General features: G+C 49.8%; 1 protein-coding gene across 1 annotated transcript in view; it reads right to left on the bottom strand.

Moving 5' to 3' along the window:
- Positions 1-23877, bottom strand: part of Cda5 (Chitin deacetylase-like 5) — a 345833-nt gene that overhangs the window by 113518 nt on the left and 208438 nt on the right. Inside the window, exon 2 of the mRNA XM_075698287.1 lies at positions 15389-15577. Coding sequence (XP_075554402.1) covers positions 15389-15577 — 189 coding nt within the window. The remainder of the gene's footprint in view (positions 1-15388; positions 15578-23877) is intronic.

The following is a 23877-nucleotide window of genomic DNA, read 5'->3' as shown; positions in this document are numbered from 1 at the left end:
CAGAATGGCTTGCGTGAGCTCTGCTGTAAAAGCCGTTACTCTGTCGGTGATGAGGACTTCTGGAGCACCATGTCGCAGCAGGATGTTCTCAACGAAAAATTTCGCCACTTGGCCGGGCTGCCTTTCGGTACAGCTTTAGTTTCAGCGAAGCGGGTGAGGTAGTCCGTCGCCACGACGATCCACCTAAGCGGGAGACAGACGGTCCGATTCGGTGTCCGATCCGGCGTCCGACGCGCCGGAACGGCAGCCGGAATCGAGGTGTTTTGCCCTGCCGAAGCGCCGGATCGGACGTTCGGCGTGCGACAAACCGGACAGATTTTCATCGTCCGACGCGTCCTACAACCGCACCGTCGTCTGGCTGCAGCCAATGACAGCGCGGCTGGCATGTGACGTGTTCTGACGTTCCCTCCACGGAGGCGGCGCTGGCTGGCCGGTTTATTTTTCCTTGCCTGCTGCAGTTTGTTTCCGAGACGAAATAGTTACCAGTTCAGTAAAATTATCTCGAACGCGGGCCTGTTATGCAACGCAGCGCCTAGTATACTAGCACTAAGCTACTAGCGAGATCGGGAGCTGCGACGCGAGGGCATTTCGCGGGCAGACAGCACACACCGACCGAAACGTGCATCGAGCGAGGCTGCTCGCTTCGCTTGCACGTTTGCCCTTCGAAACGATTGCGTCGAGTAAACCAATTGTATTTAATTACAGGCGACCTAATTGTACAGTGTTAATTGTTTTGGCAAACATAAGCGATCTTCGACGAATTCGGAGTGGATAGCAAGCGCCGTCGGCCACGGCGTCTGCCTAGCTAGGCCTACCGGCCCTAGCGCTGGCTGTTAGCGGAGTCTTCAGTGGAAAACGCGCCGTCGTGAAGTGTTCTGTCACTCGTAGGGGCATAATTTTATTCACAATGTTCGCGTAAAGCGAAGCAGTGTTGTGCAGAGTTTTGTATTGCATTTCTCGACGTGGCTATGAAGTCAACTGGGGGGCTGTATCTGGGCGGAGCTTACGCGCCGCTCAATCTTTCGGATGTACGCACCGTGTGCCCCGAATCGTGGTAAGCCGCATGCCGGAGTATGCGGCGCCGCACGTCGGATCGGACGCCGAATCGCACCGTGTGTCTTCTGCTTAATTTCCGGAAGTTGATGTCGTAAACGGTCCCAACAAGTCCATCCCCATCTGCTGAAAAGGACGGTAAGGAGGCTTGATCGGCTGTAGTAATCCCGCTGGCCTTGTCAGTGGTGTCTTGCGTCGCTGACAGTCTCGGCATGTCTTGACGTAACGGGCGACATCGGCGGTTAGGTGCGGCCAGTAATACCCTTCTTGTATCCTCGACAGCGTCCGGGAGAAACCGAGGTGCCCACTGGTCGGATCGTCATGTACGTAGTGCAGTACTTGTGGACGCAGCGCCGACGGAACAACAAGAAGGTAGTTGGCGCCGACTGGTGAGAAGTTCTTCTTCACGTGTAGGTTGTTTTGCAGCGTGTACGAAAACAATCCACATTTAAATGCCCTAGGGACAATGTCGGTGTGCCCTTCGAAATACTCGACTAGGGTTTTAAGCTCCGGGTCTCCTCGTTGCTGTTCGGCGAAGTCTTCCGCGCCTATTATTGCAAGGAAGGCGTCGGCATCCTCGTCATCTTGCGGCGGCGGGTCAACGGGGGCGCGTGATAGGCAATCGGCATCTGAGTGTTTTCGTACGGACTTGTAGGTTACAGTGATGTCGTATTCTTGTAGTCTGAGGCTCCACCGTGTCAGCCGTCCTGAAGGGTCCTATAAGTTAGCTAGCCAACACAACGCGTGCTGGTCGCTGACGACTTTGAATGGCCTGCCATGGAGGTAAGGGCGGAATATTGCTGTAGCCCAAATGATGGCGAGGCATTTCTTTTCGGTCGTAGAATAGTTGCCTTCCGCTTTTGACAGCGACCGGCTAGCATAAGATATCACCCGTTCAAGTCCGTCTTTCCTCTGGACTTGGACGGCACCGAGGCCTAAGCTACTGGCGTCAGTGTGGATTTCAGTATCGGCGTTCTCGTCAAAGTGTGGAACTAGCGGAGGCTACTGCTTGCGTCGTTTGAGTTCTTGAAATACATCGGCATGCGGCGTTTCCCACTTGAACTCGACATCACATTTGGTTAGATGCGTTAGCGGCTCCGCGATGCGTGAAAAGCCCTTGACAAAGCGCCTGTAGTACGCACACATGCCAAGGAATCTACGCACTGCCTTCTTGTCGATGGGCTGCGGGAACATTGCGATGGCAGCTGTCTTCTGCGGGTTGGGGCGGACTCCAGACTTGCTGATGACGTGGCCTAGAAACAGAAGCTCGCCGTAAGCGAAGCGGAACTTTTCCGGCTTCAGAGTAAGGCCTGATGACCTGATGACCTCTAGTACTGTTGCAAGCCACCTAAGATGATCGTCGAAATTTCCGGCGAAGACAACGACGTCATCCAAGTAAACGAGACAGGTCTGCCGCTACAATCCTGCTAAAACCGTGTCCATCACGCGCTGGAACGTTGCAGGCTTCGAGCACAGTCCAAATGGCATAACCTTGAACTGGGGTGACGTCTGGGGTGATGAAGGCGGTCTTCTCGCGATCTCTTTCGTCGACTTCTATTTGCCAATAGCCAGACTTGAGGTACATCGACGAGAAGTATTTAGCGTTGCAGAGCCGATCCAAGGCGTCGTCTATCCGTGGGAGTGGGTATACATCCTTTTTCGTGATCTTGTTCAGACGACGATAATCGACGCAGAAACGTAGGGTTCCGTCCTTTTTTTCCCCCCAAGACTACAGGAGATGCCCACGAGCTTTTTGACAGCTGGATGATGTCGTCGCGCAGCATTTCGTCGGCTTGGTGCCTTATAGCCTCACGTTCTCTCCTAGAATCTCGAGAAGGGCTCTGGCGGAGTGGTCGAGCACACTCTTCGGTTATTATGCGATGCTTTGCGACTGATGTTTTTCGAATCCTTGATGACGTCGAAAACCACTCTTTCTATCGTCGAAGTAGACTTCTGAGCTGTTGTTGCTTAATCGTAAGGAAACTTGAACTAATGTCGAAGTCTGGTTCGGCAACTACGGTCATCGGGGTAGATGCGGCAGAATCCGAGGGGACAAACGCATTGCTGGTTTCCAGAATTTCCTCGATGTATGCGATCGTCGTGCCCTTGTTGATGTGCTTGAACTCCTGGCTGAAGTTTGTCAGCAACACTTTCGTGTTTCCTCCGTGCAGTCGAGCAATCCCTCTTCTGACGCAAATTTCGCGGTCGAGCAGTTAACGTTGGTCGCCTTGGATGACGCCTTCTACGTCAGCGGGTGTTTCGGTGCCGACCGAAATAACAATGTTGGAGCGAGGCGAGATGCTCACTTGATCTTTGAGCACACTTAAGGCGCACACAACGAGCACACTTTGAGCACACTACGAGGACTCTCCGGCGGTATCCCTTTATCTTCGGACAGCGTTATTGACTTCGACTTCAGGTCGATGATTGCACCGTGTTGGTTCAAGAAGTCCATACCGAGAATGACGTCTCGTGAACACTGTTGGAAGATAACGAAGGCGGCAGGGTAAGTCCGGTCATGAATGCTTATTCTTGCCGTGCAGATTCCAGTCGGCGTGATGAGGTGTCCTCCAGCGGTCCGAATTTGAGGGCCTTCCCATGCGGTCTTAACTTTCTTCAACTGGGCGGCGATGTGTCGACTCATGACGGAGTAATGGGACCCTGTGTCTACTAAGGCGGTGGCTGCATGGCCGTCGAGAAGCACGTCGAGGTCGGTGGTACTTTGTCTTGCGTTACAGTTAGGTCTTGGCGTCGGATCACGGCTGTGTCGCGTTGACCTGTGGCTTATGGGACGTCGTCAGGTCGTCTTTCGTCGTCGTATTCTTTGCTTCCATACTTCGTCGGGACGGCGGCGTGTCGTTATGTTGTCGAGGTAGTTTCTTCGGCGTCTTCGTCGGCAGCGGAGGATCTTCGTCAGCTCGACGAACAGCAACCACACCTCCATCGATTGCTGCTTTTAGTTTTCCGGATATGGCCTCGCAGACCAGTCCTGGGCTGGGCCAGTGTATGCACGGCGCTGCGGCGACAGGTAGCAGCCTGGTGACGCGAACGGGACGGTCGTCGAGAGTTCCACTGAGTGGCGGCTAGGTGATCGGCGATGTCACCTGGGTGCTCCCCAAGCTGTGGACGCGTGTGTTGACGGCGAACCCTCTCTGTCCCAAGTCGCGGTATGGGCAGCGGCGGTACACATGGCCGGCTTCTCCGCAGTGATAGCAGAGAGGGATGTGGTCGGGGGCTCGCCAAATATCCGTCTTCATCGCGTAGGTGCACTGGGCGACGGGTGGGCCTGCTGGTGGCGGCGGCGGCGGACGACGGAATTGCTGCTTTTTACGGGGCCTTGATGCGGTCGCGGAGGGGGGCCTTGACGGCGTGCGACGGCTGCGTAGGTCATCGATTCTGGCCAGGGCTGCAGCAATTGAGGCTGCACCTCAGGAACCCCAAGCGATCGCTGAACCTCATCTTTCACGATGTAGGCGATGACGTCGCAGCCACTTGAGGCTGCGACGAAGGCAGCACCTTGCGTAGTTCTTCGCGCACAATGTCCCTAATGGTCTCTTCAAGGTCTTCGGAATCCAGTCCTTGGATGACGCACTGTGGCGCGAGCCCCTGGCGGTTATATTGCCGGGTGCGCATCTCTAGAGCTTTCTCGATCGTCGATGCCTCTGCAGAAAACTCAGCTACAGTCTTCGGTGGGTTACCAATAAGTCCGACAAAAAGTTCTTGCTTGACGCCCCGCATCAGGAAGCGGAATTTTTTCTCCTCCGACATTTCCGGATCGGTGTGCCGGAAAAGAAGGGCTATCTCCTCCGTGAAGATCGTGATCGTCTCATTCGGCAGCTGCGCTCTGGTTTCTAGTAGAGCTTGGGCTCGCTCTTTTCACATGACGCTTGTAAAGGTTTGCAGAAAGCCGCTTCGGAACAGGTCCCAGGTCGTCAAAGTGGCTTCTCGATTCTCGAACCACGTCCTGGCGGCGTCCTCCAATGCGAAATAAACATGTCGCAGCTTGTCCTCGTTTGCCCAGCTGTTAAACGTACCGACCCTCTCATACGTTTCCAGCCAGCTTTCCGGGTCCTCAAATGTGGAACCGCGGAACGTCGGTGGTTCCCTGGGCTGCTGCAGCACGATGGGGGACGCTGGGGCTGCCATTGGAGTTGCCTTGGACACAATCTTCTTAATAATAATAATAATATTTGGGTTTTTACGTGCCAAAACCACTTTCTGATTATGAGGCACGCCGTAGTGGAGGACTCCGGAAATTTTGACCACCTGGGGTTCTTTAACGTGCACCTAAATCTAAGCACACGGGTGTTTTCGCATTTCGCCGCCATCGAGATGCGGCCGCCGTGGCCGGGATTCGATCCCGCGACCTCGTGCTCAGCAGCCCAACACCACAGCCACTGAGCAACCACGGCGGGTCACAATCTTCTTGGTCTCTGGCAAAAGTCCGTGCTCCGGGGGCAGCTGTTAAAGACGGCGGCTTGCTCGATGTTCCGTGACGGCGCTTGTGTTGTCTTTGCGGTCCGGGCTTGAATTACGGCTTGTCGGGGGCGTCCGGTACATGAACGTAAAGCACCTCCACCAGATGTCACGTGGTGGTGACATTGAATAACACAGTAGCAATACTGTGAACGACAAAACTAGCTTTTATTGGGCGAGCCTGTGCCCACAAAACAGGCTACACTTATAGCACAACGATAGCGGCGAACACGCTCGGCGATCGTCGAAAATTTGATCAACGGGTCAAGCGCGTCGGCTTTTATACATCAATCGTAGAATGTTCCAGACTAATCGTTGGGACCTGCGTGCCTTCCACAAAGTTCTACACCATTCGCGTCAGGCGATGAAATCAGATAACGTAAGGTTCGGCGACAACAGAAAGCGGATAGAAGCATCGATAACTTTCCAGAAACTTCGGACACATGCAGGCGCGTCCCGCGCTGTGCGATAACATTTGTTAGGCGGCGAAAGGTAGTCGCCCGATAAAGATAAGTACACGTGTCAATATTTACGGATTATGGTCGATTTAGACAAGCAAATGCTCCGAAACTAGCAATTTTCAATCTTTGGCTCCCTTGCAACAAAATTTAGGGGATTTATGTAGTAAACAATTAACTAGGCCTAGTTGACGCCGTCAATGCCCGTGAGGTTCCGGTAGCGTTTTTACAATTGCTAGTAGGTACAGCGGGGTGTGGCGCTTTTCACTGCGCTCGACGTTTCTGCGCAGGCGCGAGTAAGAGCAAGTGCGAGAGAGAAAATCTAGGGGCCTTTGCTCCTTGAATATGTAAGTCTGCCTAGGCACCACGGAGGAGGTTTCTTAACGCGTGTTGTATGCATTTCTCTCCTAGGCATGCCGGCATTGCGGAGTGCGGTCTAGTTTGTTTACGCTGCGCCGCTGGCTGCCCGCGCGGTGAGGCAGTGAGCACGGACGCCCCATTTGGTGATCGCTGGGTCTGAAGGGGCAAGGTTCTGACTGGTGTTGTATAAGTCGTGGGTCGCTTTTTTAGTCGCGACGTTAGATTGCATTTTTCACAAGCACTGCTCGATGAGGGAACATGTAACCGGCAAACGGCGGCCTCAGGAGAGCGCCTGAGGTTATATTAAAGCAGGCGCCGCAGGATCTCCGGGGCACCCAAGCGGTAGCGGGGGGATCAAAGCTAAAAGCCGGGCGGCCCGTGGGTTGGGGCCGCGGAGGCCGAAGCGTCCTTGTCCGTATTTCGTCCTTGTCTGTATGGCAGGCCATTTAGTCACCACGGACCACCATGCGCTTGGCTGACTTTCGTGCCTCAAAGACCCTACCGGTCACCTAGGTCACTGGGCGCTGCGCCTATAGGAATACTCGCACGCAGTTGCCCATTAGTGCAGCAATTTACACCAAGATGCGCACTTGTCCCGCTATCCAGTCGACTCTACTAATGTTCCTGCGAACGTTGCTCCTGGGCCTGCATTTTTCGCTATCTGCTCTCGCGGACTTCGCTACTGAAGAGTGCTGAGCTCCAGACATACGTGGTATCTGAACTAATTCACCTATGGGCCAAGCGACCGCCCTCCCACCCTCGCATGTTGCTACCCCAGGACGGCACTTTATATCGGCGTAGTATGCACCCTACCGCCCCCTGAGGTGCTGCTTGCCATTCCCCGGCGTCTTCGTATCACTGCTCTGTCGCGGTTACACGATGTACCAATTTCTGGTCAGCTCGGGGAATATTGTACGTACGACCCTGTCTGGCGAGGGCTCTTTGTCCAGTCTATGTCAATCTGTCCGCCGCTAGGTCAATTATTGTGAGTTATTTCAGTGCCGGAAGAAGCCGTCTGTGTGCCCTGCTGGTCGATTCCAACCTTTTGACTTTCTTGCCGAATCGTTCTATCATGTTGGTGTAGACCTACTGGGACCTTTTCCTCATCTCACTGTGGCAACAAGTGGATCGCCGTTCTTCAGATTAAACAGCTCGGTTGGCGATCACCCGTGCCCTTCCACCTCCTGTACCTCAGACGTAGCCGACTTCTTGTTGCAAAGATTTCTTCACCATGGCGCTTCTCGTCAACTTATTACCGACCAGGTCGCTCCTTCCTCTCTAAAATTGTGGAAAACTTGCTCCGCTCCTGTTCCACCAAACACAAACTTAATACTGCGTACCATCCGCAGAAGAAACGTTTTACTGAGCGGATTAACCGCACAATAACACACTTTCTCTCTATGTATGTTTCTCATGACCATAGTGACTCGGATACTTCTCCCCATTTTGTCACGTTCGCGTACAATTCATCCCACCACGACAATGCATGTTACTCGCTGTTTTATTTGTTGTGCGGTCACTATTCTGTATTACCTTTCGATACAATACTCCCTACCCTTTAAGAGGCCCTGTCTGAGTATGTCCACGACATCATTGCCTGAGATGAAGACGCACGTCATGTAGCTCAAAACACAGAAGAGAATTTTTGACAGTCGTCGGCTTCACGCCGGCCATACTCCCGGTGATATTGTCCTTCTGTGGTCTCCGATACGCTGCGTCGGCCGCTCAGAAAAACTAACGTCGCGCTACTCAGGTCCTTACCGCGTCCTCCGCTAAGTGACCTTTGTAACCTGCGATATCTCTCCGGTCACATCTACACCGAGACTTCACATGACGTTGTTCATGTCAGCAGCCTGAAACGCTACCAGTCCTCTCCTGTGTAAGGAGCCCCGGGACGATGCTACCACGCCGGGCGGAAGTATGATACACTGCTCTGCACAACGTTGAGAAAGAGGAATTTTGGGCTGAAGAAGACGACACTTCAGTGACTGGCCAGCTGTGAACTTGTGGTGGTGGTGGTGGTGGTGGTGGTGAATTGTAGCAACAGGTGGGTTTAGCCTGGCGAACAAGGTCGGCAATAGCTCCGCCCGAGCGTCTCGCACAATACCGCTGAAGGGATTCACCATATGTCCATCAAACCAGTCTCTCTTAAGAATTCGATGAGGAGACGTGAAGTTTCTTTGCGGGCTATAACTGATGCCTCGGGAAATATAAGGTGTTGCAGGCGCGCATGCGGAAGGTCCTTGTTTTGCAAATTCTTGAGGAGAGTGTCTCTTTCATCTTAGAATTGCTGGCAGGACCACAAGAAGTGCTCAATGTCTCCTGTCTCGTTGCATGTCGTACAGTTCGGAGAATCGATTCGCCCCGTTTTAAATAACCAGGCCGGTGTATTAGCAAATCCTGTCCTTATTCAATATAGAAGTGAGGCTTCCTCTCGGTGCAGTCTCTTGGTTACGTAGGGCATATGCGGTGGAACCCAAAGCGACGCAAAGTGATTTCGAATGTAAGATTTTTGCACTTCATTACTCTTTGGAGCCTTGATTTTGGGAGGATGATAGAGCGCTGCGTATGCAAGCGCATCAGCTTTTTCGTTTCCTGAGATACCAATGTGGGAGGGAATCCACTGAAACTTTACTGTGAAGCCTTTGTTGTTGAGTTCTTTCACGATGGCTAGTGATTTGCGTGGGAACTTGAGGGATGGTAAACCACGGTATACTTGTTTTAATGCGGCCTTTGAGTCCGTAAGGACAACCACATTCTGCGGAGGAAAAGCCTTTAATTTGCGCAGCGCAGAAGCTATTGCTACGCCTTCCACAACTGTAGACGAGACTATACAGTCCAGACGGCTAGACCACGTATATCTTCGAGAGGGAATATAGAATGCAGCTGCGCAGCGGTCTTCGTCTGTCTTGACAGAGCCATCTGTGCATACTTGTAGGTGATTTGGGTAAGTCGTGTTCAGGTGTTCCAGGACTAATGACTTGGCTTCTGCAGATGGAATGCAGCTCTTTGATTGCAATCGTGGTACACTTAAGTTGCATGTGATGTCCTCGAATGTCCAGGGTGGTTCTATCCTTTCCCTCTGTCTCGAGCAGCGCAATCCTAATACGCGAAGCGTGTTCAATGCTGCATAAAAATGTGACCGCGGCCTGTTACCTATACGTCGTAAGAGGGCTCTACCGGGCGTAGACTCACTCAATCGTAGAAGCTGGATCATCAGAGCCTGGGCAACCTGAAGTCGTAGAGGGCGTGACTCAGCTTCGTAGAGTACTTTCTTGTTTGACGCTGGCTGAGGGACAACAAGACGAAGTCGGTACCTTTTCTGTGGATGGCTTCTAAGCGCTCGTATTGGCTACCTGAGGGTGACATCAGAGGTAGCTGACACAGGATTCGACTGGTAACCAACGCTGTATGTAGCCGTAGCATCGACGTCGGGTGGTTGCCCCAGCGTATGCCAGCGACTCGCTTGAGCACATGTAGCCTGGGTGACGATGACGCCACAACGTGGTCAACACCGCGGCGCCAGAGTAGCCTGTGGTCTAAGGTAACGCCCAGAAATCGGACTTTGGTGGCTTGTCAAATCTGGTATCCGTCCAAATTCAGCGCCAGGCGTGTAGATTTTCTTTTCACTCCAGGAAATAGAACGAATGATGATTTCTCTGCTGATAGTGACAATCCAATCGTTGCCAAGTGGCCTTGAATGGCTTTTACTGCTCCCTGGGCCATTCGTGCTAGGCGGCGATGCTGGTAGCCGGAGACCCATATGCAGATATCATCGGCATATATAGATATCTTCACTGGTGTTCGATGGTTTAGTACTCTTGGGAGGCTACTCATGGCAATGTTAAATAATAAGGGAGAAAAAACACTCCCCTGTGGCACACCGCGAAATATACGTATTTCATCGCTCAAAGTGTCGCCAAGACGAACTCTGATGCGTCGATCATTAAGGAACGTATGTATGAAGTGCAAGAGATGACCCGTCACGCCTATAACTTGTAACTGGCTGATCATGGCTCTTTGAGACACGTAGTCGTAAGCCTTAGAAACATCCATAAAAACAGCAAGTGTCGACAGGCCATCCGCACTGTAATTTTCTATGTGGCTTAGCAGGTCCAGCACATTGTCTTGAGCGCTTAGACGCTGCCGAAACTCAGTCATGCACGATGGTAGTTTTCGACCCTGCTCGACATACCAAGTGAGTTTTGTGCACGCCATCTTCTCCATTAGCTTCGCTGCACACGAGGTCAGTGATACTTGTCTGTATGAGTCCAGAGCTGCAGGATTTTTTCCAGGCTTCAGAACCGGTACCACCCATGCTACCTTCCATAAATGTGGGATAGCCCCACTGGCCCAAACTTGGTTCAAAAATGCCAGCAAATCACGCCGTCTCTCAACCAGTAGGTTAGTCAGCATCTGATTACTGATAAGGTCAAGTCCCACCGCACAGCGACGTCGGAGGCTGCTCATAGCTAGTTCCAGCTCTCTGAGTGAGAAAGGAACATCCATTAGAAACGACGATAGCGGCGGAGGCGGGTTGGTTGTGCCGGCTGACCTGCCGGAAGAGTATATTTCAGCCAAGGCATTCGCAAGACAAGCGAGTGTCTTGCCTAACTTCAATGCTAGGGCTTCAAATGGCTTGTTTGGTCGAAAGTTTCCAGCAAGGTTATTAACGACCCACCATATCCTTGAAACTGGCGTGAAGACCGATTGGCTTGCAGAAAATGAGGCCCATTGATCTTCTTAGTTTCCTTGTATCACGTCGAATCACTGCGTTAATCCTGTTATATATAGTTTTCATTGGTGGGTCGCCCTTCGTCCTCATCAGCCTCTGTTACGCTCTTCTACGGGCAGCGCATAGATTTTTGAGCTTTAGATCCGGAGCAGGTAAGTGGTCGGGTAGCTTCAGCTCAGCGGTAGCCAATCTCTTGCTACGTAGCATGTCCGCGAACAGGTCTCCAGATGATTTGCTTAGGCCGTCCCTGTACGTATCCCAATGCGTCACTGGACAGGATCTCCGGCCGTTGGTTCTATATTCAGCAATGTTAATGAAGACAGGAAAATGATCACTGCCCATTCTATCTTTACTAGTCGTTGACGATGCGAGGATGTCCGTTGAGTGTAACGTCAAGTCAATGACACTGTAAGAGGCCGGTGGTCGAAAAAAGGTTGGCTGTTTGTCATTTGCCACGCAGAGTGCCTCGGTGTTTAAAGCACTAACAATTTGCTTTCCACGTGCATCAGTCGCCTTGTCGCCCCAGAGAGTATGGTGCGCGTTGAAGTCCCCACATATAATCCTCGGAGCTGGGCAGCGGCTGCAGAGGTCTCTCATAATTTCTCCCATCGAGACCTTCAGGTGAGAGCTCACATACACGGAGGCCACGCTGAGGCTTCGGTTTCCCAGCCGCACTTGTACAGCAGTGACTTCCAAAGCACTGCTGCAAAGCTCTTGAACAGGTAGAACGTAATGCGGTATATCACATCTCACATATAGCATGGCGCTTCCGTTCGGAAATGTCGGAATACTTTGGTTTCCATGTGCGACATAACCAGCAATTGATCTGGAACTTGGAAGACCAGCCTCGAACAGGGCCAATATTGGCACAGGCATGTTGCGTAAGAAAAGCGACAGTTCAGGTAAATGGCACGCAAGACCCGCACAGTTCCATTGCATAATAAGTGGCACCTGTGGACGAGATGGTGAACATTGTGTCCTGACCGCATCCATATTGCTAGGTGCTTTAAAAAGAGGCAGAGCTTAGAATCACTGACTCGAGAGCTAGGACTACTTCGAGCATTTCCTTCATCGAGCTCGCCGGCATCTTCTCTATACGTGATCGCAAGGCCTTGAAGAGAGCACGTAGCAGCTGCTGACAGTGCTCCTGTGGTGTGTCTTCATCGCAACGCGTTTGGGGCCGCTGCAGTACAGACACGTAACTTCGCTGTTCCGGTTGTTCAGCAGTCTTCTCGTCTATGGGGCCTCTGTTTATTGATTTGACTGCTTTAGCCGATCCGCTGCGCGATAGCACCAGTGTGTCCTGGATTCCTGGAGAAGGCGTCAGGCTTGGAAAATCAGTTTGACTCTTTGAGCTCCATTTGAGTTCGTCTGACTCTCTGTGACTTTCTGTCTTTTTCTTCTTCGTATTTTTCTCATCATTTCCTGTTGGCCCCAAGATAAACGTTTTCTTACGCTTTATTGCCACGGCCCGCGTAGGACACTTGCTATAACTAGCTGGATGACCACCACTACAGTTTGCACATAGAAAGTTCTCGCTGCACGCGCATGTTTTGAAATCGTGCGGTCCTCCACATCTCTTACACTGCTGCTCACCGCGGCAGTACTTGGCCATTTGTCCATAGCGCTGACACTTGAAGCACTGAGGTGGTATCTCAACGCAGTCAATGGTCTCGTGTCTTTTGAAGCCGAAGCTGATCTTTTCTGGACGGTTTGTATTTGGAGCGAGGGTAAGAACCAAGGGGCTAGTTCGCCTGGACTCCCAAGCGGTTTCGGAAATTCGGACTCGTCGCGTGACTCTCCTTGCATGGTAAACACCTTGTGGTTTTAGGTATAGCAACAGTTCCTCGTCAGTGTACTACTTCGGTACTCCTCTAATAATGCACGTGTTTTGCAGGTACGAATTGGGCACTCGAGCTGAGATTGCAGTCCCTGAGATTGACTTGCAGCTGAGAAGGGAATTCACATGCTCTTCTATCTGTACATCTAGAAGCAGGGCTCCTTGAGCAGTAAATCGGCTCCTAACCGGCGATGCGCCAAGAATTTTTCAATTTCCGTAGACAGAACAATGGGATTTGCTTTCTTCAGGTCGGCTTCTTCTGTGGCAGGCGTAACAATCACTGGGATTCCGACTGTCCTCTTCTTGCGGTGACGCACAAGCCTGAAGCCTTCATCGTCCACATATGTGATGTCAGCTATGTCACAATTGTCAATAAGCGTAGACTCGTCATCTGTTTCTTTAGCCTTGTATCGCTTACAATCACGGTTGCTCTCAGGGTCAGTCGGTTGCCTCTGGCCCGGTGTCAGGTCAGGCGTAGTCATGACGGAGCTCACGCCGCTACCAGATCTGGCTCTTCTGCAGGCTCCTATCGAAGCGATGGGAGACGAATGCCCCCCCCCCCGGCTTCCGGTAGGGAAGGTACCTTGGAGAGTCGTCCGACGTCTTTGACAAATCTATTTGACAAAACGTCGAAAAAATTCAAAAACACTAGGGAGCGAGACAGCAGTGCGACTGTGTCGAACCAAACTTCTTGTCTCTGTGAATTATGTACATAGCTTAAATAGATTGCCCCCTTGCTTCTTCCCTCCGCAACGATATCCAAACCGCATCTTCTGGAAATCGTGTACTGGGCTACTTAGGTCGTAAAGTAGCCTTTGCACCATCTTCTGTCAAACTCCTTGCTTATGTTACTCTTGCCCGACCAGAGTGTGCAAGTTACATTTTGGATCCTTACCAAGCTTATTTGATTAACATGTTAGAATCGTTGCCCCCAGAACCGTGCCTCCAGATTTATTCTCTCTAACTACTTCTACCATGTGCCTGGGTCGCCACCCTGAAATCACGGGTGGACTCACCTCTCGTCGAACAAGTGCGCGTCTTCACCTTTTTTCAGAAGTGCTCTCAGCACCAAACAATCATTTCATTCGACCTGCGCAACGCATATCACGCAACAGCCATCCAAACACCGTCGATCCACAACGCGACAATTCAACGTCATTTCAAATATTAATTATTTTCCTTACGTACTAGCCAGCATAGAGTATCCTACGATCACTAGGGGGAACCCTGGCGCTGTGATCGCTCAGACACCATGGGAATGGATTCGTGTGATCTTCGTGCAAGGGGCTTCGGCTGTTCTTGAGGCTTTGTTTATTACGTTTATCTGGGCCTAACCTGGCCTTAATTCCAAAGCACTTTGTTTAATCGACGGGCTCATAAGACGCTGCAAGCCTTCGTAATCACTGCGAACTGCAGAGTTTCCACTTGTGCATGCGTCCAAGGCGCAATGGTTTCAATATGGCATCTGTGCTAGAGCTATTTTGCTCTAATCCTCCGGTCGGACACTATTATTAATGTATTCTTATTTGTTTACAACACACTATATTCTTTAAAATGATAACTTTGCAAAGTCACGAAGCAATTTAAAGCCAAAAGGACGAAGTTTGGGCGAATCCATGTACTACCCATCTTTCCCATGTTGGCTGAACTGCCCTGCTCGCAGCTCCCAAGTACACACAAGCGCCACAGTTTTGTCTAGTGATTATTGTATGAAACTCTATGCTACCCAGGCCTAGAACGGCCTTCCTACACGCGTCGCTTTGATAACGGATCACCGCCAATTGAAATCTGCCATCGAAGAACATAACAACCCACAGTTCCGTGCCCTTCATGTAATGCATCGGCACGCTTTGACAGTAGAATAAAAATAAAATTAAGGAATAAACAGTTGCTAGCGCGTACTCTAAAATAAAATAAAGTTGCATACATAACGTGTGTCCTTATTTGAGTAGCATTTAAATAAAATTTTTATTCAACATTTCAAGATTCGTCTAAGGTTGATTCCAAGTACATAGGACCTTACGTAATTTTCTTATTCCAACCTCAAAAATGTACGCTTCGACACAGAATTCCTTCGCGAATATTATTGGCAGTGCTTTTTTTCACTGTTGTTATTCTAATACATTTAGTTATTTGTCCTTGGAAGATTTCCTTTATTCACGTAGAATGCGGCGCATGTGGCAAACACATGAGGAGCACTTGAAACTAGTCTTTCGCTGGGGTACGCTCGGTGTGCTTTACCTGACCGCCGCCTAAACCGGCGCGAAATCGCAGTAAATGAGCCACTTTATTTTACTGCTAACAAGTTTATTCATTGGCATCTGGCTACTGAATCAAACCGCTATTTTCATTCATTCGTGTTGAAATCTATTCAGCTTTGTCTATTGCAAAATGCCTGCGCCACTCGATTTCTGGGTCTTCGGGGTCGTCAATCAAAAGAGGTGACAATGCGGTCAGGCCACTCACCTCCAGCGCACTGCACATTTCGCGGCCAATCGCACGTCTGCAGCTCGACGCTGAAGTAGAGGCCTCCCGTGCAGCTCTCGTGCAGAGCATCGCCGAACACGCACACGAAATACTTGCTGCAGTCATTCTCGTCCGCGTAGTAGCCGAACTGCTCCGGACACTTGAACTCGTCGCTGGGGGAGGCGCCCTCTGCAAAACGAATTAGAAAGCTGTAGCGGCCGGGGATCCCCACAATAAGGCGGTCTCCCAATCTGACAGCATTTTTTAATCATGTATCTGTGCGTGGGTGTCTCTGGGCGCGTTCGCGTGTGTGGAGGCGTGTGTGTACAGTTTGTAAAAGTGCCCATGCGTGAGAGCGCATGCAGGTAAATCGCAATAAACGATCGCACAACACGGGCTCCTATGCGTCATCCGGCCCGTTGCAACATTATCGCAGGCGCCGCATATGGCTGAAAACATGCGCGGCCTCGAAGGCCACAACAGAGTGCGTGATCTATTGTTCGCGATTGTAGCTTCCCTGGTGCCTGCATCGGAACAACATTTGGCTGTAACTATGGTATGGTAGCAGCATTTAGGGCGGTTTCCCGGGTACGCGATAATAAATAGCCTATATACAGCATTCGGCAAGTATTTGTGAAATTTGCAAGAACCTCTGTGACACAGCTCTTTTAAACCATTTATGTGCTCTGGATGAATACCAATTGCATTTTTTGGTTGACAATTAGCAAGAACATCGAGTAGAAAACCAAAACCTCCCTTCAGCGGTTTACTAACTGCCGTAAATCGAATTCGATCTGAGCAGGCGATAAACTACTTTGTTTATCTGCCGTTCTCCCGAAGCGATGGTGCATCAGTGGCTGTCATTGACATCGGAAGGTAAAAGCGCGACAGCCAGCATGTGAAGCCCGTCCTGTCAGCCCTACGTTACCAAGCTTTCGACTGCAAAATTGGTGTGTAGCCCCCCCCCCCTCTTTCTTCCTCACAAAGTGAATACATTTGCTCCCCTGCACGGGAAACAGGGCTTGCTACACCTCTGAATAAATAACGTATTGGGGGAGTGCATATTCCAGTTTACATTAACAGGAAGCAAGGAAAGAGAAAAGCAGAAGGCAGGGCGGTTAACCAGAGTAACGCCCGGTTGGCTACCCTACACCGGGGGAATGGAAAAGGGAAAACAAAGATGACAGGGAGAGAGAGAGAGAGGAGGGAAGGAAAAAAGGAAATTAGCGGTGAGTTCCCTGACGGATGCGGTCTAATAGTTATTGCACTAATAGTCACAGACGTTCACACAAGCCCGTCGTCCTCAAGAAGCACAAGAGTGCCTTCACCGCTTTATGGGCTGACGAGCGATGGGGGCGGTGTTCAAGCAGCACCTGCCCGGAAAGCGGCCGATTGTCCAGAGCGTTAGCAAGTTCTCGTCTTTCTGGGGCATATCGTGGACAGTGGCACTGCAGGTGGTCGATATCTTCGGTGCCGCAGATCTCGCATGCTGCACTGTCGGTCACTCCAATTAATGTAGAGTATACTTTTGTGAAGGCAACTCCTAACCAAAGGCGACAGAGAAGCGTATCTTCACGTTGACGAAGTCCGAATGGAAGTCGGAGTTGCAGTGAGGGGTTTATTCGATGCAGTCGTGCAAGTGTTAAGTATGGAGAAAGGAATAAATGGAGGTGAGCCGGCCATGTAATGCCTTGGGCAGGTAACCTGGCGTCTACTATAATTGCAGGCTGGCTGCCAAGGGAACGAAAACGCATGTCGAAGAGGGCAGGGAACTAGGTGGAGTGATGCAGTTAGCCAGTTTGCAGGAACAAAATGAAGTCAGCTGCTTCAAGGCAGGGATAATTGGGGGCCGCTAGAAGAAGCATGTGTCCGGCTGTGAAAATACATAGTATGATCATCATGAAGACGATGTGCATATTCAAGCAGACGATCTAGCAGGCGCTGACTCAAATTTGGACGTGTTCACTCATTTTTTTTAACGTGAAAGTGTTTTAGGCCGTGCCCCACCGAAAAGCTGTGCGGTGTACGTCCGCCAAGCAATCATCGTCTTACAAGTCCGAAAGCATGCAAGCATCGTATCTTGCAAGACCGCAAGATAGCGATACTTTGCCTGCTTAATGGCTAAAGTATTAGCAAGAGAAAGGCTTCCTTTGTTAAAGGAACTATGAACTGCAAGTTTTGTATTTGTTGCAGGCAGGTTATTCAGCTATCATGGATTTTATCGCGGAGTGATTTCGAGCACATTATGCCCTGCACAGTGGACACCTAGAATGGCAGTAAAGATGACAGTGCTTGGAAGTGTGCTGCTGTCACACTGAGTCAGCTTTCCCGGTAGATGACAAATGTCGACCGCTGGGAAGTCGCCTGACCAACCCCGGGGATTTCCTATAAACGATTTATCGTCGCGACGATAGATCGCGACAGCAGCTTCTGCAACATACCGCGCCCGTGCGAAGAGAATTAAGGAGCGCCAATGAGGAATCTGACCACAGCTTCGAGCTTCTAACTTGTAATCTCGTCGAGTGACACTGCGGCAACAGGCGTGACCGCTGAAAACCGCAGACGACCGGAAATTTCAACAGGATCGCACTTCGGTTGCATAATTGCCAGCTGCACGGCCAACATCGACCACACCCACACCATCCCGCAACATAGAATAAGGAACCAACGTATAAAGCCCAAACACACGGCTACACGCACACCACATACCACACTACAAGCGAGACGCCATCCTGCTACGCTGCTACGGTTGCTACATTAAAACTGACTACTGTCACCAAGTCTAGGAAGCGTCTCAGGAGCTGGCAACCTCAGCGCGCATCAACACGGCGGCGCTCTTGCGGTTCCGAATTTCAGTGCATGGACCCTATGGGTAGTTTATCCTCTAGAGTCAGTATAGTAACTCTGTGTCTTAAACTTCGTAAAGTAGCGACATTCTTCTCCTCCGCCTTCATTCCTCCTCGTTTCTCGTCTCTTTCACGCTCCCTCCTCGACCGTGGCGTCGCCTACACCGCTCGAGCGTGGCAGACGACCTTTCGCATAGTGTTCGTCTTAGGTCACTTGTTCGTATTGGGACACAGTCATCGTCCGGGTATTTATATGTTTCTAGAAATGTTGAATCGTCACGTTTTATATTATTACATATACACGTTGCCGGATGTTCCTGAACTGCCTGATATAAAGTCAGAACCTTGTCACTTGAAAAATAAGCTTCGGAATGTTCGTTATAAGTTTTTCATGAACCGGATGGCGTGCTTCCGGAGAATAAAATTATATGCTAGGTTTTCTTTGCTAGTGGTACGCCATACTTAAACGCAAGAGATCAATCTACAAACGATAATGGTATACTACAACCGGCGATTAAACCACTCGTGAAGCAAAGTATTTATTTTATTCGAGATGCCTATTGTACTTGATAAGTAATTTCTCTGGTGGGTTATTTTCCTTCTCCGAATTAGCCGCTGATCAATGTATACCGCCAAGAATATATGAGAACTGACTGATATGAAAAGCCAACTGTGTGTTAGTGCTTATTACATTCCTCTTAGATCTAAACGTTACGTATTCGGTCAAACTGAGCAAGTTCTTTCGAAGCCACGTGTATGTTAAGTTCACTACATCCGTAAGATTAGCATTATGCAATAACTCATAGGTGTCATATACGTAGAACTCAGCAGCTAACCTGTTAGTTATCAAAACAAGATTGCTTGTATAGAGCATACACCAAACATGACCTCAAATTTATTCTTATGGTGCGCCACGCTTGATAAGATCATTTGATGCTGTATTTGCTAATTTCACTAATTGCACGTAACCTTCTGCACTATTTTTAAGTAGTTCGAGTAGAATGCCACGGATGCTATTAGCCTCAAGTTTAACCATCACAGTATAGTGCTTCGTTCAGTCAGTTGCCTTCGAAAAAACAATAGGCCAACAATGCGCATTTTATTTTATATGCTTGTAATTATTTCTTTGCTTGATGTTTCAGAGAACGACTGCCTCCGATTTGACGTTTGACAATCTGCCTCCGTAGGAGCTTCTTTTGAAAGAAATCTTGGCGCTTCATATTAATAACCTGGTCCACAATTTTTGAAAGAGTAACCAAGGTAGCTTAGAAGCGTGTGTATGTGCCTCCTTCTGTTTCTGCGTCTTGGTTTTCGCTGATTTTTCTCGCTTTAAACAAGCGTAGGCTGACAGTTACTTAGTATATTTATTTCTACTTAGTTACAAACTGCACTGCGCCTACAAAAGAGCGATTACTTAAAGTAAGGTACTCAGGATGACAAGTAATGACTGAAAATTGGGTATTAACATGATAGACATATCGCTTATTCCGTATGATGGCCTCGTCACCCCTCCCTATTGGCTCTGACAAAATAAACTTCACGAAGATAGTTATCGAACGGCCTTACGCCAGACGTATGAAGTACCAGGTTTTCATAAAGCCGAGGAAGTCGAATTTTTTTCCTAACACTTTTAGATAAGGGCACAGTTCACTCTCTTTGTTGCGAAGGCTATGTGCGTTTATATGAAAAAAAAATTACAGCATGTTAGGTCTGGCTTGTACATCGTGCATTAGATTCATGCTATGAGTACGTATGGTAAACGACCGGAGAAATGCAGGCTAATCGCATATGAAGCTTTCTCTAGTGTAGCCTAAGGAAAATCGCAGATCCTAACGATTCATCGTATGCGCCGTTTTCTCGAAATTTCTTTCGTATGATGTAAACCACAGCACCAACACCTTTTCTTTTCCTACAGCATCGCGTTTCCGTGCGCGCGTGTGAGAAACCACATCCTTTGTATTCAGCGCACGCACTCTTTAGACGCCACGAAGGAAACGTGACTACTTTCGCCATTACTCCACTTTTCGGACTGGGCTGGCACACGCTTCTTGTTTTCAGTGGCACAGCGTGCTAGAAAGGCTCACTGAGAGCGAAGCCGCCCGCAGCACGCTGCCACCTGATGTCTTCGACAGAAACCAGCTGATTCGAGGCGTGCCGCCATTTTGGTCGGCAAAGGAGGGCATTATGACGCCTCTGGCTGTCTAGCGGGAAAACGACAATGTCGCCATCTGCTGACAGGAACACTCTAGGCATCGTGTCACCAGAAAGAGAGAGAGAAGGGCAAAGGAAAGAAAGGGAGGTTAACCAGAGATTATCTCCGGTTGGCTACCCTGTACCGGGCGAGGGAAAAATGGATGCGATAGGTGAGAGAGAGAAAAATAATTAAAAAACATACACACACACACATACATCCGATACAGAACTGTTTCTGCGGGCACTGCTACGCAGTCGGCGAACAGGTTCCTTGTGTTACGCACAAGTAGCATTTTCTTTCATCTTGTAATGCAATACAATGTTGTTTTGGTAACAAGTGGTTGAGTTCTAGTGAGAGAATTTAAGGGAGGAGTGCTTTCGCCATCGGGACAACCTTCTTTTGAAAGAAATCTTTGAGCTTGATATCAATAACCTGGCCAGCAATTTTTGAAAGAGTAAAAGAACCAAGGTAGCTTAGAAGCGTGTGCCTCCTTCTGTTCCTGCGTCTTGGTTTTCGCTGATTGTTCTCGCTTTAAACAAGCGTAGGCTGACAGTTACTTAATATATTTAGTTCTACTCATTTACAAGCTTCACTGCGCCTACAATGGCTCCCAGGGCGTTTCAACATCAGCGGGAATGACCACGCCGACGAAGCCGTCCGATCTGCACATGAAAGCCATGAACGTGTCTTGATTCCGCATTCGCGAACAGACGTTGCGGCTAGGCTGCGACTGATGTCCCATGAATCTACTTTGCCTCTGTGGGACTCGAGCGCTTTAACCATGTGTCGTTTGCGTTCGTTGTCTCCGGGCATAGGGATGCATCTACCGCCTGGGTTACCACGACGTGAACAGACCATGCTTTACCGTCTGTGGCTAGGCGTTGCATTTACGAACTCGTATGCTTTCCTTATTGGAATGGTCAACAGCCCCACGTGCACCACATGCAACATTGATGAGACACTCGCGTGCATTATCTGTATCTGCCCGCGATATAGTGCTCAGAGACAAGTGCTGTGCAGAGTACTGGACCAGTTGGACAATCGTCCACTATCAGAAGTGAAAGCTTTAGGTCAGTACTCCCACAGAGCATCCACGCTAAAGGCCTTACTCGCATTAATAAGGTTCCTGGGGTCTGCAGGGCTTCACGACAGACTATAAGAACGCCGCCCCCTACCGCTCTGTAGTGTACGCGGTTTGGCCGTGCTCGTCTCGATCTCTTTTTATCTCCCCCTTCCGCAGATAAGAAAGTCTTTTAAACAGCAGTCTGGGAGTACAAGGAACTGACAGATGTCATGCAGCATGATACGACAAGCACGGCTAAAGTTCGTTGGAGTGGGACGAGAAAACCACGCAAGCGGTGAAACTGAGAAATTAAGCAAGCTGCAGAAGACCGTAAGGAAGAACACCACCTGTAGAAGACCGCCCAGGGATCGTCGGGAAGCCAAAAATATCACAGTTCTGCGCCGCACACGTAGCACAGTCACAGCGTGAGCTGGAGGAGCCGCTCCATAGGAGTCCGTAGTAAACTGCTTGAACACGCTAAGTGCAAGTACTCAGTGTAGGGAAAGCAATGTTTTAATTTGCACACATTTTTGAGAACGAACTGAACTGGCCGCCCGGCGTCGACGGCAAGCTCCCTGCTGAAACCGACGTTACCTGGTTGCACCTGCGTGCGCAGCTCTACGATTCCTTTCTTCAGCAACGGTTGGTAACTTGCGAGAAGGCGCCATAGCGTGTACCAAAGAGTAAACACAGCTATAGACACTACATTGCGCACATGTCACACTCCTTGGCACGTGGCACAATATAATGCAACTGCTACATGACGTGCCACCTTGTGCAATAATATGTAACTGCAATGCAAAATGTGCACGCATCGACGCTACTCGGTGTGCAACTCACATCGCGTAATCTACGCGGGCTTGTACACCTGTATGGCGTCTTTGCGCAGAAGCTAGCAAGCGCTGGCGTGGCGCAGTGGCAGAGTTGCTGACTCCCGCACCGTCGAGAACTGGGCTTTCTTTTTTTGCTCCTCATTCCTGGCGATAGCTGCGACAGGCACCGGCAGCGGACAACATCTCCAACGAAAACGGCTATTGGATTGAGCCCATAAGAGCTTATTGTTCAAAAGATTTCCTGTTCGGTCCCATGCGTTATGTATGGATGTAAAGTTCATAATTCAAGAGGTACTGCTTAAATGGAAGAAGTGCGGCGAAAGGAAATAGCTGGCAAGCGAAGTTGTGCACCACAAATAAAGGTGCAAATAAAAGTTAAGTGCATGACATTCGCATAAAAAGAGAAAGAGTGCACTAAAGCATTCAGAACCACCTAGAAGCACTCGGAGCTGCAACCAAAATTCGCAAATGGCTATAAAGGACGAAATCAGTAACATTTTAAGATAAACGAAGAGCTGCGGTAAAGTAGAAATGTTATTAGGGATAGCTGCAGCAAGAGAGCATAAGCCCGACTCGAGTGGAAGCAGCAACGAATATAGACGAATATGTGAATAGAATGCCTGAGGGATCAAAAATTTAGCGTAGAAAGCTCTTGCTGGAAAGAAACAGAAAAAAATGACCCAATAACACGGCCGCAGGGACCGATGAAATCCCAATGCAGCTAATCAAACAGCTGGGTCTAAAGAGCAAGGCACTGCGGACTAATGACAAGGAGGGATTTAGTGAAGCGAGGCAAATTCCGTTTATGTGGCACCAAGACAAGATGATTCTTAACTATCAGGGCAAAAGTGATAATGAAAAGACGCGCACGTACAAGCCAGTTACAGTAACGCCGATGATATATACAATGGAAATGCGAGCCATAATGTTAGAGCTGCCAAAATGGGTGGCGATAAACCATATGTTGGGAGAACTTACACTTAGAGAACAGACGCGTAGAGCATATCTTTGTAGTAACTAAGCAATATAGATTTTATTATTTGCTCATCAGAGGCCTTTATGGATAGCTTTTTTAGATAATAAGGGAGCTTAGACCGATATAGACAGGGAATTGCAGGTGGTTATTCTCGAGCATGAGGGCATGGACCACGATTTAGTGCAGCTGCTAAGGGAGATATATAGACACAACCGAGTGCAAACTGTATGGGAAGGCTGGATATGTAATGAAGTGTTTGATATTAACCAAGGGCTGAAGCAACGGCGTCCTCTATCTTCATTCCTTTTAACCCTTAATGCGAAGGGCATAAAAAGACGAGAGGAAAGCAGTGAAGGAGCTTTTTTAAGCGAAAGCGTCAAGTGGCCCACTGAGCGAAAAAGCCGGCGCCGTCTCTAGCAGCGTAAGGACACCTGCACTGGCTGTGACGCCGCGAGCGCGCCTCGATGGAGCAGCACGGCCGAATCGGAACGGCGGAGACAGCGCACTACGTGTTGCCTGAAAGGGCATAGCCGCGACACCTCATCAGCATGGCACCTCGAAGGAGCGGATACGGCAA

The sequence above is a fragment of the Dermacentor variabilis genome, chromosome 7 (genome assembly GCF_050947875.1).
Source record: "Dermacentor variabilis isolate Ectoservices chromosome 7, ASM5094787v1, whole genome shotgun sequence".
Classification (NCBI taxonomy): domain Eukaryota; kingdom Metazoa; phylum Arthropoda; class Arachnida; order Ixodida; family Ixodidae; genus Dermacentor; species Dermacentor variabilis.
Note: the sequence above shows the minus strand (reverse complement) of the source record. Positions and strands in the feature narration are given on the sequence as shown.